The sequence below is a fragment of the Numida meleagris genome, chromosome 1 (genome assembly GCF_002078875.1).
Source record: "Numida meleagris isolate 19003 breed g44 Domestic line chromosome 1, NumMel1.0, whole genome shotgun sequence".
NCBI lineage: Eukaryota > Metazoa > Chordata > Aves > Galliformes > Numididae > Numida > Numida meleagris.
Genome location: NC_034409.1, coordinates 14377762 through 14396025, shown reverse-complemented (window position 1 = coordinate 14396025; position 18264 = coordinate 14377762). Strand labels below are relative to the sequence as shown.

The 18264-nt window shown below is 42.8% G+C and overlaps 1 protein-coding gene across 1 annotated transcript in view; it reads left to right on the top strand.

The window, feature by feature from the left end:
* The window catches only part of COG5 (component of oligomeric golgi complex 5), a 185938-nt gene extending 168079 nt beyond the window's left edge, over positions 1 to 17859 (top strand). The window contains exons 19-22 of the mRNA XM_021384587.1: positions 7417 to 7493; positions 7991 to 8117; positions 8657 to 8736; positions 16917 to 17859. Coding sequence (XP_021240262.1) covers positions 7417 to 7493; positions 7991 to 8117; positions 8657 to 8736; positions 16917 to 17031 — 399 coding nt within the window. The 3' untranslated portion in view covers positions 17032 to 17859. The remainder of the gene's footprint in view (positions 1 to 7416; positions 7494 to 7990; positions 8118 to 8656; positions 8737 to 16916) is intronic.

Below are 18264 nucleotides of genomic sequence, written 5' to 3'. Positions count from 1 at the left end.
AGACAATGACATAAAATAGAAAGAAAAGGACACTTGACTCCTCCTCTGGAAAGAATATAGACATTTTTTGTAATTTATGCTGCAGTACTTAAGTAAGTTGCATAAATTTAGGAAATATCTTTACCAAATTCTACTGTAAAGAGCATCTGATCTAAGCACCTGCTATTATAATACTAAAAATATAACTCATTTATCTTTTAAATGCATATTTTTCTCATTTTGACATGGGTTGCCTTTTAAGTAAAAAATGAAGGTATATTTTCTTCTGAATGTAGGGGAATTTGCATGTTCATTCCCACCTTGATGAGCATAGCTCCCGAGTGGACAACTGAATGAACTTTTGAACTCTGGATGGAGAAAGTTTTAAAAAAAAAAAAAAAAAAAAAAGGTTTTGAATTCATTCTGATCTCCTGCCTTCAACTGTTTCTGCTTCTGAGGGCTGCCTGAAGTTGTTCTCATTTTCACACTGCATAATATTTTAGCTTGTTTAAAAGTGGGCTTAGAACAAGAACTGGCTGGGTCTACTCTCTCTGTTTTGGAGAACAAGTCCACGATGCCAGCTGCCTGGTCTCCTGCTGGGGAGGGTGTAGGTTTGTCCTGGGCCTGCTTGCTGAGTGCTCAGTGTGAGTTATGGCTGCAGTTCATTGCACACTGTTGTTGGCATGGTATGTTCCTGTGTTGAGGAGCTGTCTGGATTCCTCCGAAGAGAAAGGCAGGTGGCTGCTGCTCTAGGTTGAGGAGAGCAGTGAAGAGCTGAGCTGGGCTTCTGGCTGGGTGGAAAGAAACAACCTTTCCAAGTGGCTGCAAATGCTGCAGGCAGAATTTTTTCAGGCCTAGAAAGGCACTGTACTGCTGGACTGACCACATTTCTGCCAGGGCACTCAGAGATACAGTTGCCTCTTACTCATCCCAATAACTTTGGCTGAGAGTCCAGTGTGAAAGTTTTCCAACCACGGATTTTTTCTACTGATAGTTGCCTGAAAACAGCAGGTATCATTACACAGAAGGAGGAAGGGAGAGGTTTCAAGCTGTCTTCGTTCAGCAAGCTCAGCTACTTGTTCAGTTGGAAATTGTTGTTGTAATTCTGTTGAACTTGCATCCTTTGTCTTACCGTGTTCAGAAGTGCTACTGACACTGTGGAATAGAATGTTATCTCATGCGTTACTGTTATTTCAGCAGTAAGGCTGGTTGTGTTGCTAGTTTGGCAGCTGTAAACGTAGGTATGATAGGCATGAAATATGGCAGAGTGTCATGATTTCATAAAGATCGGTGCTTACAGGAGCACAGAAGCATTTTAAGCCCTAGGAAATAACTGCAATGCTGCAAGCTTATTATCGCACACTGTGCTGTTCCTTGGGACTCATTGTTTGAAGTACTTCCAGTGTATAGGCTGAATTCACCTCTATTCATGCTCTCAGCTTTTATACAGGCAATTGCACAAGATTGCTTTTCAGTTTGCTCCTATAAAGTCCTGGGTCAGGTTGTTTTCATTTTTGTGTTATTAAGATGACCGTGATTCAGTATTTATATATGTAATACTAAATTTTATTTCCAAATTTTTCAAATTCAGGCTAGAAAAAATGTTCTCCTGGAGTAAGCAAACCTTGATGGTTTTTCAGTGTTCATGTTTCTGGGGAGTACCAGTTCTTCTCCAGAGGACCTTTTAGCTTGCTTGATATTCAGAGTTGCTACAGCACTTACTTTGAGGCATACTTTGGGATTTGTGGTTTTTAGTTCATGTCTTCCTAAAACCTGATAGAATTGCTGGACAATGCAGCCAAGAATGAAATACGTATAAAAGCAGTCAACTGAGAAATTTATTTGGAAGAAATGGGTATTCTGCAGTAATAGTTGGCATGAAAATTAATAATCTGCTACATAACACTTGTAAGTCGATATAGGAAAATAGGTATTCATTGATAGCAAGTGTAAATACAACTGCATTGAAACAACTAGTCTAAATGTTGCAAAAAATAAGTAATCCTTAGGCTTCATGCATGAAAGCATGACATGGTTTCCCATCTTTTCATACAGATGTATGTTTGATGTAAGAGAAAGTTGGAGCCACTGTCTGCCACAGACCCCATGTCATGTCATGACTGATTATTTTCAGACATTGTTGAATGAAATGAAATATTTTTATTGGCCCTGTTTGAACTAACACTATGCTTTGTTCAGCTTCGTATACTTCTCATCTAGATGTGACTTACCCTTGAAGTTTTTTTTGTCATTGTTCAGTACTGTGGTCAAACAGTTTTGATGGGACATAGTTAATGCTGCCACCAACTCTTGAAGTTTTTATCTATATGTTAATGCAAAACATTTTGGGTTTATTGACTTTTCCTAGAAAAATGTTTTTACTGGATAAGTTGACTGTGCTAAATTCTAGCATAGGAGTGTTTCTAACTGCTGGTTAACATATGGTCAGAATCCAATTTCCTTAATATGCCTTTTAAGAAAGCAAGAATATTAGGCACTTGTGATTTTGTAAGTGTAAACAAATTTGTTCCTTTGAGCAAACATGATGATACAATGTAAAAATGCTTCTTGTCATTTTTCATAAAATACTCTCCTTTTTTAGATTCTTACTGAGAAACGAGGGAAGCATCGTGTCGTAATCACGGTTGTAATCATAAGCACAAAAACTACTAAAACTAAAATGTACTTAATGTCTAATGCCAACTATCCTGCCAGAGGAAAGAAATTATTTTCTTACGTGCGGTATTTTGGAAGTATTGCAGCTGAAGGATTTACTTAAACATCAGCTATTTCGGAATTGCTACACAGTGAAGAAATCAAATTCCACGTCCCTTTAAGGCCAGCTTCTTTCATACAGTAATTCAGAGCGCTTCTGCTTCCTTGCTTTTTAAAGCATTCTCTCCTGCTGAATGACTAGAAAAAAGCATTTAGAGTTAACATTTAAAAACTTGGAATTCATCTTGGCCAGGAGGAAATATAATTGCTAAAAATTTAATGCTCAGATTTTCCAACTGAAAAAGCAGCTTTTTAGTAATGAGAGATCTTGAAAATAGCACAATGGGCACTAAACAATAACGTCACTATGGAGTTTTTCAAAGCACTCTTCAATATATATGCATTATCTGTATCTAGACTATGTATTAACTTCACCCTTGAGTTGCTGAACATAATCCAATTAGCAAAGCCAGCCATGTGATGGATTTTGTACAATATGGCTAGCCAGTGAATAGTTCAACAGATAATTGACCAGCTAGCCATGGGCAATGACAGTGTCATCTGAGAAGAAAAGCTAATATAGCCTTTTTAGGCTTAGAGAGCAAGAATCATTGAGAAGAGGAATATGTTTTATATAAAAGTTGGGCAGGTGTCTGTCATTGCGTTCTGTGAAGCACAATGAAGTACATGAATAAATCATGGCAAAGCAATGGATTTGGAATGAAGTTAGAGGAAAGGAGAGAGTAGTTAGCCCTTCCTCCATTCTAACTGTCCCTTTTCAGTGTGCACTTGTACTTCCTATTGCATCTCTTCCAACAGATCCTGAGATCCTGTAATAATGGTTATCTCAGTTGAGGTTGCACGTTATTTCTTGGGTGCCTGATTTTTCAATGAATTTAATGAAGACAAGAATTTTCAGCTCTGCTATTTTGGGAGAGAAATTTGGAAAAGAAAAAGGTGCTACTCATCCTTACATATGTAAAACCCCTTGGGCGTGAATGTATGAAAGGCCTTGTACACTCTGTACAAATACTGGCTTGCGGACAGCCAGAAGCATCACCCAACCTGATGAAGCTCACCAAAATACTCTGGAAGCTATAGCCGTATCTCATAGCAAAAGCTGTTACAGCAGAACCACATTGCATGAATTGACAGCTGATACAGCTTCAGGTGATGATGGGTAGCAAAACTGAAATGATGTGCACTCTATCCTCTGCCCAAATCCAGCTCCTTAAAAACAGCAGCTGTTCCTAGCTGAGTGTGTCCTCTGAGGAAGACCAGCAGTGCCAGCCAGCAGGGTGCTTGCAGGGACACAAAACCCATGCAGAAGGCCTGCAGAGGGGGTCGTAGCAGAAGGAAGATGCTGCGGCATCTCATCAAGTCATTGGACTCAGACAAATAGCTAAAATGCAAGTGGGTAAAAAACAATCTTGGTTATTATGTGAGGTATAATTTTTACTGGAGAGATTGGTTTATAACGCATAGTAGACTAGTATTGTAAAGTAAAAAAAAAAAAAAACAAAAAAAAACAACGCCAAAAACGAGTTTCTGTGGTTTATGTACATTTTTACCACATTAGTTTTCACTCATTCCCACTCTTTGTGAGTCAGTTTGAGATGGTATAGTGTGCTGCAAAGCTTAAAAACAGTTTTTTTTTTTCCTTTGGCAACTAGTGCTTCACGAAACAACCATCTGCTGCCATTAAATTTATCTAGCTCTATCAATTCTAATAATTTCCTACAGTGAATAAAGGTTGAAGATGAAGCAACAGAATTTTCCAAAGTAAATTTTATTCTTCAGCATTTAAGACTGAAAATGCTGATTTATGGAAGCTGCTAAGTATGTTCAAGAGAAATCATTTAAATTTGTTTTAATAAGGAATTGGTTAAGCTGTAGAAAATTTCACTTATGTCTCATTACATCATATTATGTTTCAGGAGAGAAACAACCATTTAAAACTTACTAAGCAGAATTACATTTTGCTCTGCAGGGATCCTTCTCCTTGTGGATACAATTTAATCCATGCATATCTGTTTCCACAAGTCAGAATGGTTGCTTGTTGCCTACTCTCAAATTCTCCAAAGCACCTAAAAGAATGATTTTCTCCCCAGTTCCTCCCAGCTATGAGCCCATGGCTCCCACCAGCTCAGGGACACCAGCTCCTACAGGATCAGTGCTGCTGCCTGAAAAGAAACTCTGAAGAAATCAGAGCTCCCATTTGTTTTTCAGGGTCTGCTGGGATCTTGTATCATGATGCAGCAAATCCTACTTAATAAGCTCTTCTTCTTGGCTGCTTGCTCCTGATCCTTTGCAGCAGATTGGAAGCCTCTTGGCTCCCATACATGCTTAGAAATGTCCCAGGGGATGTGTGGAAGCAACCAGCTGACCTTGTGTTAATCTTTATCACCATGTAGAGTTGGAGCACCTCCCTGCAGAAATCCCAACGGAGAACCTGCATGCACTCAGCACTGCTCACTTGTGCCAGCAAATTCAGAACAAGGCACAGCAGCTGAGGATTCCTCCTGAGCAAGGTGACACTGGCTTCCCACGGCATGCTGAATGTGAGGCATGTACTACAAGGCCTCTGGGCCCAGGGAGCGGCTTTGTGCTGCCTGCGAGAGCCTTCCCCATCACTCTTCTGAGGTGCTCCCTTGCCATGTGTGTAGAGGAAGTGTAGGTGCCTAGCTGGGGCACTCTGGGTCTCCTGGATTTGTCTGATGGAGGGTCACCTAGTGGGTGCTCCTACAACATGACCCAACTGACCTAATTTCGATATCTCCCTCAGGGTATCCCACACCAGAAGTGGTTGTTTCACTACAGTGTCCATGAAGATAACTTACAGATGTTGAGAGCTGAGCGATAGGACTCCTCCCATCATGCACACGGAATCCCAGGATGGCTGGGGCTGGCAGGGCCCTCTGTGTCCCTCTGCCCAACCCCTGTCCCAGCAGGGACACCCAGAGCAGGGTGCCCAGGGCCATGGCCAGGCGGCTTCTGGAGATCTCCAAAGAGGAGATCTGCAGCCTCTGGGCAGCTGTGTGGATACTGTATGATCACAGGTGCTTTGGAACAAGTTCAGCAATGTTACTTAAATGGGAGGCTGATTGTGTGGTGGTTTTCATTTCTGATCCTTTGGAATATCTTAATTGTGCACTACTTGGAAAGCAGTCTGAATGATTTTCTAAGTTGGGGATTTTAACAAATCTACACGAAGAATAAAATTTGCATCCTTCTGTTAACTGACACTTCAGCTCTGAAAAAAAAAAGGTCTTAATCCACATCTGGATTTTCCCAGTGTTTTATTTTTTTACATGGTGGTGTTTGCATTATTGTACATGTTAACCAAAATTTTGCCATGTAATGGCACTGAAGGGTTCAGTCTGGGATTGGGAGGTGAAATTGTTTCTCTCACTTCTCTGTCTTCAGTGGTAATGAAGGTCTTGTGATGGGAATTTAGTCTCACATGAGTGATAGAAGAACTTGAGCAGAGTCTGGCTCTTGTTTGGAAAGACAGATGAACTCCACGTTGCTTAAAAACCAGAGTTTAAAAATTGTTTGTTTTTAAAGATGGATTCTGTAACTCAGAGCGGGGAATGGACAGAAAATAACGCTCTTACGGATGTTCTTTTGTCTGTGAGTCCATGGTAGTAGGTCCCTGCTGCCTTCTAGTCCACTAGCTTTTGTGCCCTTGAATTTGGGGCTGAGTATTCATGAATGAACCACTTTAATCTTGTCCTTCACCAAAGAAAAGGATGTTCAGCTGAAATATGTAGGTTGCTCTGAAGGTAATGCCTCCTATTTATTTCCACGGAAACTTCAGCAGATACCAAGAGCGCAATAACACTATTTGATAGAGCAAATTCTCAACTACCAAACGCTATTTTCCAACATAGTCACCACCATTAGCTGTGCATCTTTGCCAGCAATAAACAAGAGCCTGTGTGCCACACTCATAAAAAATTTACATGGCTGTCTGGAAAGTGGTTTGTCTTTCACATCACTGTTGCCAGTGCCGAAATGCAACACCTGCTGTCTCACTGTGTTCACATCCACTAGTTGGTCTCCACAAACATTCAGCAAGTATCAATGAATGTCAGTGGGTGCCATTTTTTCCACATGGAGGAATTCATTTCCACACCTTTGCTTCATCTGTACTTCCACGTCAGACGCCATTTTGCCAGACTGCCCCTCTGCTGATATCTGTCGCACAGCAACAACATGTAACAGAAAACTGATGGGAAGGTTCAGCCTCTACTGCCAACATCCAATTCTGCTGTCATGGGCCAACAAAATAAAAGAGCAGGCATTACTTTTGGAGCAGCCCTTATATGTGTGTGCTTCTACTGCTTTTGTAGTGGTTTGCAGAAACCTGCCTAGATTTCTTGTCTTCCCACTCTGAGATCAGAACTTTGGGGCTCTTAATGTAAGTGCTTCATCAGGAAACTCATCACCGTGAAACTGAGCTCAGACAAACAAAGCTTCAGTCACAGGAAGCTCACAAGAGCATGTCCTGTTCTTATCTGTAGCTATTGTTTGTATGCACTGCTTTCTGTGTTGCCAAGAATGAGCAGAAGATTTGGCTTGGGCAGTGCAATATGAAAGAACAGCTTCTTGTCTCAAAGGCAGCCACCAGTGATAAACTGATGAGTTGGCAAACTACTGAAATACTGAGTTTGATTTTTTGGGATAGTCTAATTCAAATTCAAATCTTTGTTTTTACAGATGGAGTTAGCAGTAGCACCGCTCTGCCGCCGAGTCTCTGACCTAGGAAAATCTTACAGGCAGCTGAGGTCGTTCAGGTGAGTTGCGGGCACAGCAGCCTGCAGTTGTTTCTATGACCAAACTGTATTTCAAAGCTAATTTATTACCTTTTGTTAGTTCTGATTGAACTGAGGGCTTTTTTGGCAACACCCACAAGCAAATTAGAAATAGATTAAAGTTCTTGTAAATTTTATGCAGAGTATGACTCTGATTTAAAAGTCTTTGTCATGTAAATCATGGCCAAATTGTACCGTTTTGTGTTGCTTTCAGTGCTGCTGCTTTATGATAGCAAGTTCTGTAGTTGCCTTATGTCTTTCCACTGTAATATAAAATTTGCAGTCCTGTACTGTTTAATTAAAACAGGCAACTTCTGTTTTCACAATCTGAACCTGTGTTGAAAAACCTGAGATGCAGACTGGTGGAAAAAAACAAGGTGATTTTACCCTGTGACAATATTGCCACTGGGTAGGTATTGTTCTAATGCATAAGATAAGACTTTCCTTCCTTTCACAAGTATATTGTTTCATTGTTCCAGACCACTGCTGTTCCAGACCAGTGAGCATATTGCCAACAGCCCAGCCCTGGGAGAAGTTATTCCATTCAGCGTCATTCTTCAGTTCTTATTTACAAGAGCACCACCAGAGTTAAAATCACCCTTCCAGGTAATAAGATTAACCCGTCTTTGTTTTCTAGATGTCCTGAGGAGGAAGAAACATTTTTGTTTGCCTTGGTTATTTTAGTTAAAAATATTCAAGCTCGTATTTTATATGACTTACTGACTTTGTTTTCATTGTGACAAAGCCGTTATGGTCATTGATTTCATATTTTCATTAACAGTAGGAAGACGATAATCTGATTTTGAATAGTCTCTCAGTTCTTTAATATTCTGTCAGCTCATAGAAGAAAATGAAAGACCTATTGTAGGCTGCAAGTTGCAGTCGGATGTAGAAAATCTAGATTCAATCCACTGCCAGAACTGGGTGAGCAGCTGATGTAGCAGATCATGTCTGAGCTTCCAAAATAATGCATTGGGCCATTTCTGCTAAATAGTCTCTGATTTCTTAACTAATTCTGCATCACTGCAGTGTTAAGAGTGCCTCTTATTGATTTCACTTATTTCATCATTATTTCTGAAATTAGTGTGTATGTCCTTTTCCACATTTATGTGTAATTGGTGTTTCTTTGTATTTCCCTGTGTCAGAGGGCTGAGTGGTCCATTGCCCGCTACTCTCAATGGCTCGATGATCATCCTTCTGAAAAAGACAGGCTTGCACTCATACGGTAAAAATCATCTTTATTTCTTCTGTAAATTTATGACAATTGGACAATAACTTATAGGGGCACCAGGACTTGTCACAAAAAGTAGAGAAGTGTGCAGTAGGAAACATATCATAATTACTGTTACCCTCTCCCCACTCACGGAATTAGTTGCAAAATGGGAGAATGTGTAAACTGAACACCTTCCTCTGCCATATCCAAATCCTCCAGTGCCTTTGGAATGAACGTATAATCTTGCAAAAGACGGAAATCACACCCAATGATGGTTCAGATTAACACTGTATTTTAGCAAAACTCTCAACCATTAGCAAGCCAAGGCTGCAGCCATTTTGCCATAGAGAAGCATTTAATGCTTAGACAATGAAAATGTAGATAGGAATTTGAAATGGAAGACTCTTGTTTGTAACCCGTGTAATATAATGTTATTCTTATTCAAATCAACTGAGGATCTTTAAGAAGTTTTTATGATTTTATGAAATCTTCCTAGTGTAGATAACTTTACAAGTAAATCCTATTTTGTGTCTTGAAATGTTAGGAAAAGTTATGGAGAGTTTTGTTTTTCAAAACAAACTGTTTTTTAAAATACATCAGAAGAATGGTAATGCTGTATGAACAGTACAGAGCCAGCATGTAGATCCTCTGGATTCAAGCTTGGATGATCAGTTGGCTCCCAGTGGCCCAACTTACCCAGCCACCTTCCCAATGTCCCGACCCAACCTCAGTGTTACTCACCTGAGTGGCACAGGAGAGGCTGTCACGTAGAGCTGTGCCAAACTCAAACTGGAAGCCAACTCTGTCCTGGCATTTCTGTGCATGGAGGTGGCCAGCTTTTGCTGAAATTGTGAAAGCTGACTCTTCAGCTCCAGCCAGCAGTGGCTGTACTTGAGAAAATCTGCTCTTATCTGTCTTCACTTATAAACCAGGATTTAGAATACACAACCAAGAAGAGTCTGCTATAAACATTTATTGTTCTTGAAGCTGATAGCACCATGTAGTCCACTGTATTGCTTGTGCCAACTAAGGAAATACTTATTGATCACCAATAGACCTTAATAGGATTAATTTCCAAATTATTAAAATACAAATATGCTTCTTCATATGTGTATTAAAACAGTATATTTTGAAAATCATACATGTCATTAGTCTAGTTTAGCTACAAAGCTAGGTTTCTTGAATCTTGCACCATGGCATCTTGAATTATAGGAAATGAGTAAGAGATATAGCACTGGTAATAGGTATACAGCTATACGTGTAACTTAGCGGTGATTATTTTTAGTGTAATCTCTGTCCTGATAGTACTGGCAAAACCGTTGATTTCTCTGCACAAATTTGAGAATGCCATCCTTAAACTACAACACGTTATTGTCTTTGCTTATGATTAAACTTTGTTCAGACTGATTCACGTAATGGGCTTCTGCTGGTCGTGTCCAGACGCTGATAAGTTGCTCTGACCACCGAGGTTTTAATACACTGAGGAGAAAGCTTTTAGATGGAGAGAGTATCTTCCCTTGGACCAACTCATATTGCCGGCAAACAGCCTTTTCAGTTCAGAATCCCATATTCATTTTGCATGCAGTACAACTATGAAAGTACTTAAATTTAACAATCCTAGGAACATGCTGCTGTGAGTTTATCATTCGAACATTTTACAGTCAGACTGGTCCTTGTGCTTTGTACTATGCAGTGCTTGCCCTCACTTGCAGGGCATGGAGGAGCAGCAGTAGAGACCTGTCCTTCCCTAACACCGCCGGTCACGCTCCAGGCATTCCTCCCAATGGACGGCTTTTTGTCCCTGCCCCTGCTGGCTGCTTTTCTATCCATCCCTAGTGCCACCTCCTGCACACAGCCCTCTGCTGCGCTGCAATTTGCTGAGCGCATCCCTTCCCTGTGGGAATTGCTGCCCCTGTGGCCCCATGCGTTAGGGTCATGCAGAGCGCGGTGAGGCCAGGGAGTAAAGGACATGATTCTCCTGACTCTGCTAACTTGCGTATGCATTGCTGTATGCATCTCCTTTTGACCATCTCTTGTCATGACAGCCACTTCTAGTAGGCTGCTGAGCCCTACAGAAGACAGGCAAGCAAACCAGCCGCTCCTGTGGCCATCTGTTCCACTCGTACTGTATTTTCCTTTCTACTATATTTGAAGCTTTCTGAGCCTGCTATTCTGTCCTTTGTCCTCCGTGCCTCCTTTGTGTGCATGAGCCTGAGCTGAACTGCGGGCGGCTTGCTCATTTGTCAGGTCTTGTATTGTGCCCTCTCCAAGCCTTCCTGCTGCACTTGGGCTGCGCTAATTGGACCCTGTGCATCTTGGGCCTTCCAATCTCTGGCCTACTTCGAGAAATTATCTTTGCGTTTGGTGCAGCCTTGCAAATGGTAATTTTCTGCAACTTCAGTTTATAACAACTGTGCAATTTCTCTAGGGACTTGCTTCTCAGATATTAATTCACACGTGTGATCAGAATCTTTACAGCTTTATATTAAATCTAATTGCAAGTTTTTCTTCAGCTCTGTGGATCTTAAATGCTTCCTATGCAGCACAACATTCACAGTGTTAGTCCTGTGAATTCTGAGCATTCTGAGTGTCTATATGCATTTCTTTCTGCTTGTATTCAGCATAAAGGGTTGGATTTACCTGGCCAGAGGTGCATTAGCTGTACTCCTGTTACAGAGAGGAGCAGGCACTGCCGGGGCTGATTCTTCTCATCCTGAAGCAGGCACCTAAAATAGGTCAGCTGCACTGTGCCCTGGAAGCTATATTTTCTCTGTTCAACAAAGGTCGCGTGGGCAAGAACCGGGCAGACAACTACCCCGAGGATGTGTAAGGCTGGCTGAGATGGCCGTGCTGCAGGGCTGGGGCTGTGTGGGAAGGAGCCCTTCTGCAAGCAGCCAGGGCGCCTTTTCTTTTTTTAAATTTTATTAAGTTGGAAAACCCAACCAATCTCCCATAAAGGAAAGCTTGCTGTTCCACTTGGCAGGGTTTGAGCCAGCTTGATGGAGAGGACCCCTGGGGTAAACACTTCTTTCTCAGACTTGCCTCCTCCCATTGCTGAGCACAGCGAGGAGCTCATCTCCTGGAGGGCTGATGTCGGTGTGTCCGCACACGTCCCCGCCAGCACCTCTCGTCCATAAACATACTTGGTGCCAGTTGCTCTGGTTTGTCCAAGCCCAGATGCACCAAGCTCTTCATTAGGTAATTTTAAATGAAACAGAGATGTTACTTGTTGCGCTACGAATGATGATGTTGGAGATTTTACTATTTGGATTTATAGTACCTCTCATAGTACCGATTACATAGCCCTGCTGTTGGACAGACTCACTCTTGCACAGCACATTTTCTACTTTTCTCTTTGACTTGGGGCTATGCCATCAGCTTCTAGCAAAGCACCACGCCACGTCTGACCCTGCTGCCCTCCAGCTGCCCCGCCAGCTGCCTGGGGCCGGGCACGGAGCTGGGCACAGAGCTCTGAGCTTCCCATCACCATCGGCCTGTTCTCCTGAGTCAGAGCCCAGGGGCAGCGCTGGTATTCACAGTACCATACAAAATTAATTAATTAATTAGAGTAATTCTAAGTGATACGTATTAAATTCTCCTGAAGAACCGTAGCCCAAATCGTACACTTTTTTTTTTCTTTTTGCAGTAGATACAAATCTTCATGAGTTGAAATACCATTTTAAAAAAAGAACTATCTGGGTCTTATATAATCAGCTTGTCCTGATTTCCAAGAAAGCTCATGTTTTTGCTCAAGCAAGTGAAGTAATTTAATAAGTGCTTTAAAATCCTTTTCCGTATGTAGGAGGGTATCTTAGATTTTTTTTTTCTTACTTCTTATGGCATTTTTAATGAAGCATTAATGTATGCAGAACATCCCACCAACCCTCTTTCCATAGCTCTCTTTTACAAGCAATATTTGTAATGTATACCATAGCTTGTCTTTGAAAATAGAAACAGATTGCTGAACAGGTTTTATGTCCTTTATTAGACTGGAAGATGCTGAATATAGGGCATTATTTAGTCTAATCCCTTCAAGAGTATGTTTTGTATATTACATAAACAGGGTTTCTTCCATCTTCTTAAACATCAGTAATGTAACTATGAACTACATCTTCTATATGACAACGGCTGTGATCTCAGCGCTGCAAACTGGGTGGTACTGTTTTCAACCCTGGTGCTGTTGATTTTTTAATTATTACTTATGCATTGGTGTTTTTACAGTGTCCTCTACAGGAGCAAGTATACCTTTTCTAATAGAGGACTTTAATAGTACAATGATGCATCTGAATTACATTCTGTGCTGCCAGAATAATTTACAAAAGCTTCTTTGAGCTAGAAACAGTCAAGCTTACAAAAATAGTATCATAAAAAATGCATTTCAGGTGGTAGCACTGCTATTAAATGCGTTTGTTGCCAGAATGAGATGCAGTCATGCAGGCATTTCAGCAGCTTCAGTGAGACACATTTTGAGGGGTTTTCCATTTCAGCCAGCCTAAACTCTGGCTGTGAGCTCCAGCAAAGACATTGCTTTGCCCTAAGCAGCTCCTGCGCTCTGTGTTGCTGTATGTTGTAGTCTCGAAGTCCCACCCTTAAATTAGGTAACTGTCTTCAGAGAAACAAAACTTCCATCCAGAATGTACTTCTGAAATCACATCTACTTTATGACCGTTTGTGCTTTGTGACCTCTCCCAGCCCTTTCCTCCCTCGCACTCCCAAAGCTGCCTCCCTGGCTCCAAATGTCCAGTCAGGGAAGCCTGATGTAAATGTTAAATTTGGTGAGGCGACGTTCAACACGCCACACCTTTGGCTTGAGTTGAGCCATTAGCAAAGCTTCTGCTGTCTGAGGAGAACTTGGCTTCTGTTTTAGTTCCATGTAAAGTTTCTGATTCTGAATTGCATTTTAGCTATCAACTTCAGGGCATTTAAATGCTTCTGTTGGAGATGGGAACGTGGGACATGGGAGGGAGTGAATGCATTTAATGTTACAATATTGAGAAGGCTTTATTTTCATTATTTAATGGAGAATTGTGCAAAGTATGTTTTAGAAAAATGCCTGAGAATTCACCTTATGGTACTGATGGAGCGGTAATTATTGTTTGTCTTGAGTGGAAAACAGTTACGGTGTTCCTGGGCTGGTGAAACTGACGAAGTCTGACTTTGTTGCTTTGAAACAAAGCAAGCAAAGCTGTGAGAGTGAAAGCACAACGAGGGAGCTGACACAGGGCTGCTTCTGTTGGCTGTTTGTCTGCTGGGGAAGGAGCAGGCTCTGGGCAGGCCCGAGCTCTGACCGCTCATGGGACAACTTGCAGAGCGCCTTTCAGCTGCTCCCTGAGTTACAGGGGGGCAGCACCTGCCAGTGTCAGAGTTTGTTTGCCAGTTAAATCGGATTCTCTTGAGACGAGAGAGAGAAGAAAGATAAAAGCAGCAGGAAGGTGGGCCGGCAGGGCTCGGGTGCTGCTGTTGGGCACTTAGCGTAGCCTAAATCTCATTCCCTCTTGTTTGATCTGGTGGGAATAACACTCTGTGTAAGGATTATCAAGGACCGACATGGAGTGTCTTTGGGTACTGCTTTTAGGGTAGAGCCGCCTCTCCCTTTCATCTGAAGTATCTGGTTATCTCTGTCATGTTTTTCAAGGTTTTTTTCAAGCAAGGAGATAATGTCGGGAAGGGATAGCAGTGTTACCATCTGGGTAATGATGCCAACCCACAACTTCACCAGGAGGTGTCAGAGTGTTCTAAGTTAAGCAGGTCAATATGTTTTTTTCTATTTGCGGCTTTTGATGACTTAAAACCTATTTGGAGCCAACAACCTTTGAGGACTGAATAGAGGAAAAGACAGAGGGGCACTTGTGAGTGGGAAGGGAGAAAGATTCTGCGGACGAATGATTGACGGCTACAGTAAGAAAACTGTTAGAGGAGTTTCTCAACTGTCTTTTTAATATAGGGGACTGTTCTTTGTAGAAGGTGACTAAAATCCAATGCATTTAATGATTACTGCTGCTCTGAGCACTGCGCTGACCTGAGGGGAAGCGTGATACACATTAGAGTGTGTGAAGCATCTCTCTTCATCTTGACAGCATCCATGAGCCGGCCCTGCCTGCACCTCCCACCCCTGTTCAGAGCTGACCACGTGCTCTGTGTGCCCCATTGCCACTGCAGACCCGCAGGGCTGAGAAGCACACTGAGCCGCTGTCTCTTCCCGTCTCGTCTTCTCATGGGATTTAAAGCTTACCTGGGGATGTGGCCAGTCTCTGCAGTCAGTGTTGGTGATGGGAGCGGGGTGAGCTGCCCCTGGAGATGTGAGGGCAGCGAGTGGTTCTGTACCTGCTGCTTCCATCCCGTAGGCTCTGTGAGGCTCCCAGAGGGAAAAGCAGGATGAAAGCTTTCAGGGAGCCGACCAAGTGCATAAAGGCAGCTCTGGTACAGCTAGGTAAAATATTCTGTCCCTGCCATTCTGCTTGTGAAGGGGGATAGCTTTTCTCTTGCTGTTTGTTGATATGCAAAAAAAAATAATGCAAAGGGATTCTTTAGTATGTGTTGGTACCAGGTGTGGAGCACTCGGCAGTAACTCACTGGTGAAGAACTGTTACTGAAATTGAACAGCTCTCGAAAGCATGCAGGCCAGTGCTGTTTGTGTGCTCAGTCACTGTATGCTTCTGGAACCTCTGAGTCTCCCCAGTAAGCCAGCCCACCCTCCTTTTCCATCACCTCAGTCTCGCAGTGTGCCCATGCCCAGAGCTGCAGTGAGCAGTGGGCACTGCCCGGTACCGTCCTGCTTCATTCCCACCCTGTGCTCAGCAGGAGAGCTGCCTGCAGCTTTTTCCTGCCACGTCTCCCTTGGAGCTCTGCAGCATGATGTGCCTGGAGAGTTTGACTGCAAATGTGTGCACCTGTGTGCCTGTTTTCACCCACCTCATCTGTGTGCTCATGCCAGGAGGCTCACGGGTCACTGCCTGGTGGTGAGGTGGGGGCACCCCAGGCTCCAGCACTTCCAGCACGCGCATGTGCGTGCGCACACACACTCTCACTCGTTCACTCACTCACGACCACTTCCCCAGACTGCAACCCAGAGCAAGCTCAGCTCTCCTGCTGGGGCACAAGCAGCCAGAGCTGCAGCTGTGCGGGATGGAGGCGGGGTGCTGCTGGAATGCTGTGTGATGATGCTCTGTATGAGCGCTGCGGGGCTGCACCAGGTGCCTGAGTCTCCTCTTGAAATAGGGTCTGCTGGGGGTGTGTGTTTTCTCCTCAATAATGTCATTTTGCTGTAAATAGCACCATGGAATGTAGCCCCAACAAAGGCTTTCAGAAGGACCCACCCTGCCCCCAGTTCGTTGTCTCTTATGAAGAAATGGGAGGAGAAAAAGGATAGGAAAAAATGAGTTAAATTCGATGCTGTATTTGAGTAGCTGTGGAACTAGCTTGGCCTACTTCGTGGACCAGTATGTCACAGCTGAAGTTCATATTACAGCCTGTGTTCTACAGGTGGACAGTAATTCAACAGCACTATTTCCCAGAATGACTGGGTGATAGGAGGCCCTGTACTTGCAAAGCAAGTTAAGTTGAACTATGCACAGACAAGTACGTCATCACAGTTGCCCCTTTCAGCATGGAAGTTCTCTATTTGTGTAAATCACACAGGTGTGACCTCCTACAACAGTGTGTAAGAAAAACAGAGTGAAGATGTACGAGTGCACAGACGCAGTCTGTCTGTGGCACAGAGCAGTATCTCCCGGAGGACAGCGGTTCAGCAGCCTGAGCCAGGGAAGCACCTGAAGGCAGCTCAGCTCAGCACAGCGCAGCTGTCCGCGGGTGCCCCAGTTCCACTGTGGAAGTTGTACTCGGGGTGTGCAGCAGCTGGAGTCTATTCTTTTCCTTTCTAAAGGTTACCAGTACAGCACTGTGCCTGCGTCTGTGCGTCAGAGCTGTCATTTCAAGCCATCTGCAACATGTGCTGTTGATTATTTAAATGTTAACTTGTTCACTCCTCAAAACATGCAAGAAAGGAGAGAAGAGCATGGAGCAATTCTGCAGAGCTTTGCAGGCTTTGTTCGCTGCTTCTATCCACAAAGACACGTGAAATCGTTTAAGGAAAATTCTGTAGCAGGGAACGATTTTGATTAATTTCAATTTCAGATCTTGAACTTCCAGTACTTTGCACGCTACTTTATTGCTATAACTGTGTTTTTCCTTAGAGGCGCGCTGGAAGCTTACGTTCAGTCAGTAAGAGCGCGAGAAGGAAAGGAGTTTGCTCCCGTCTATCCCATCATGGTTCAGCTGCTGCAGAAGGCGATGTCGGCCCTTCAGTGAATGCGGGTGGGCAGGAACACGGTCACGGCTCTCTGCTGCCACAGCTCTACTGGGGGTTAGCGTAAAGTATTTCCACACACATACGCTTTACAGTGAGGTATGTTTACCTGCTTTATCTGTGGAGCTTCTCTCTTGCTTTACGTTCTCATGGGAATTTATTTATACACAAATGTTGTTAGAAATTTGTATCGTTGCTACGTGCTATTAAGAATGAATCGTTCTCTTGCATTCCTTTTGAATTTAGGAAGGTATAAAATTAGAGCATACTCAAATATTACAGCGTAATTACTGAATATCTCAAATAAGGAAGTAGCTCTTTTTTCCTGCAAGTGCAGTCTAAAAGAGCTGAATACATTTTAGCCTTATTCAGAAAATTGTCCTTTTGAAATGCCAGAATCATCAGTTTCCATCTAAAAATCACTAATTTTAACACAGAGAAAAATACTTATAAATAACAGAAATGATTTGCTCTTGCACTGCTGTCACTTGGGAATAATTTATACTGATTTCACCTCTCTTTTTGCTTAAAATGTAATAAAGAACGTTGACTTCCCACTCCTGAATTCAGTATCTGCAATTCTTCAGCAGCTTCCAAAGTGCCAGGTATCAAAACAGACTCGGGCCGGGCTCACAGAGCCTGGGGGGGGACCTGACACATCTTCGTCTTCATTTCAGAAAGCAGACGCCACCAAATTTTAATGAATTTATTTGAAATAATATACAAGAATATAGTGTGCAAAAATCTTAGGGGCAACATCATGTAGACGTGTCAAACTGAAATTTACAGTTGTGATTCTTAAAAAAAAAAAAAAACACACAGCTGTTTAGTACATGAAAAGCCATGATTGTAGTTCACAGCAGAAGCAATTGTAATCCTACTGCGGCCGCTCTAATTCAGACAGTTGGAGGAGGAAAAAAAGTAAAGTGCAAGTGTTGCACGTATAGTTAAGTGCAAAGTTTGCCCCCACCACAAAGAGGTCTTATGGCAAAATAAAATATTGTAGAATATGTGGCAAAGACCAAACACGAAGTTAAAACTATGATGGTGACAACGTCGACAGCACCAATTTGTCTTGAGCTAGCGCTATTTGTTCCTTTCGCCCTGGCCCGGCCCTTGTTTCCACTGAAGTGAGGGCTCTGCTACTGGCAGCTGCTGCCAACATCTCATCACTGCGGGCACAGACGCGACCCAAGAAGCAGCTCCCGTGCTACAGCTCCCTGTGCTCTCCACTC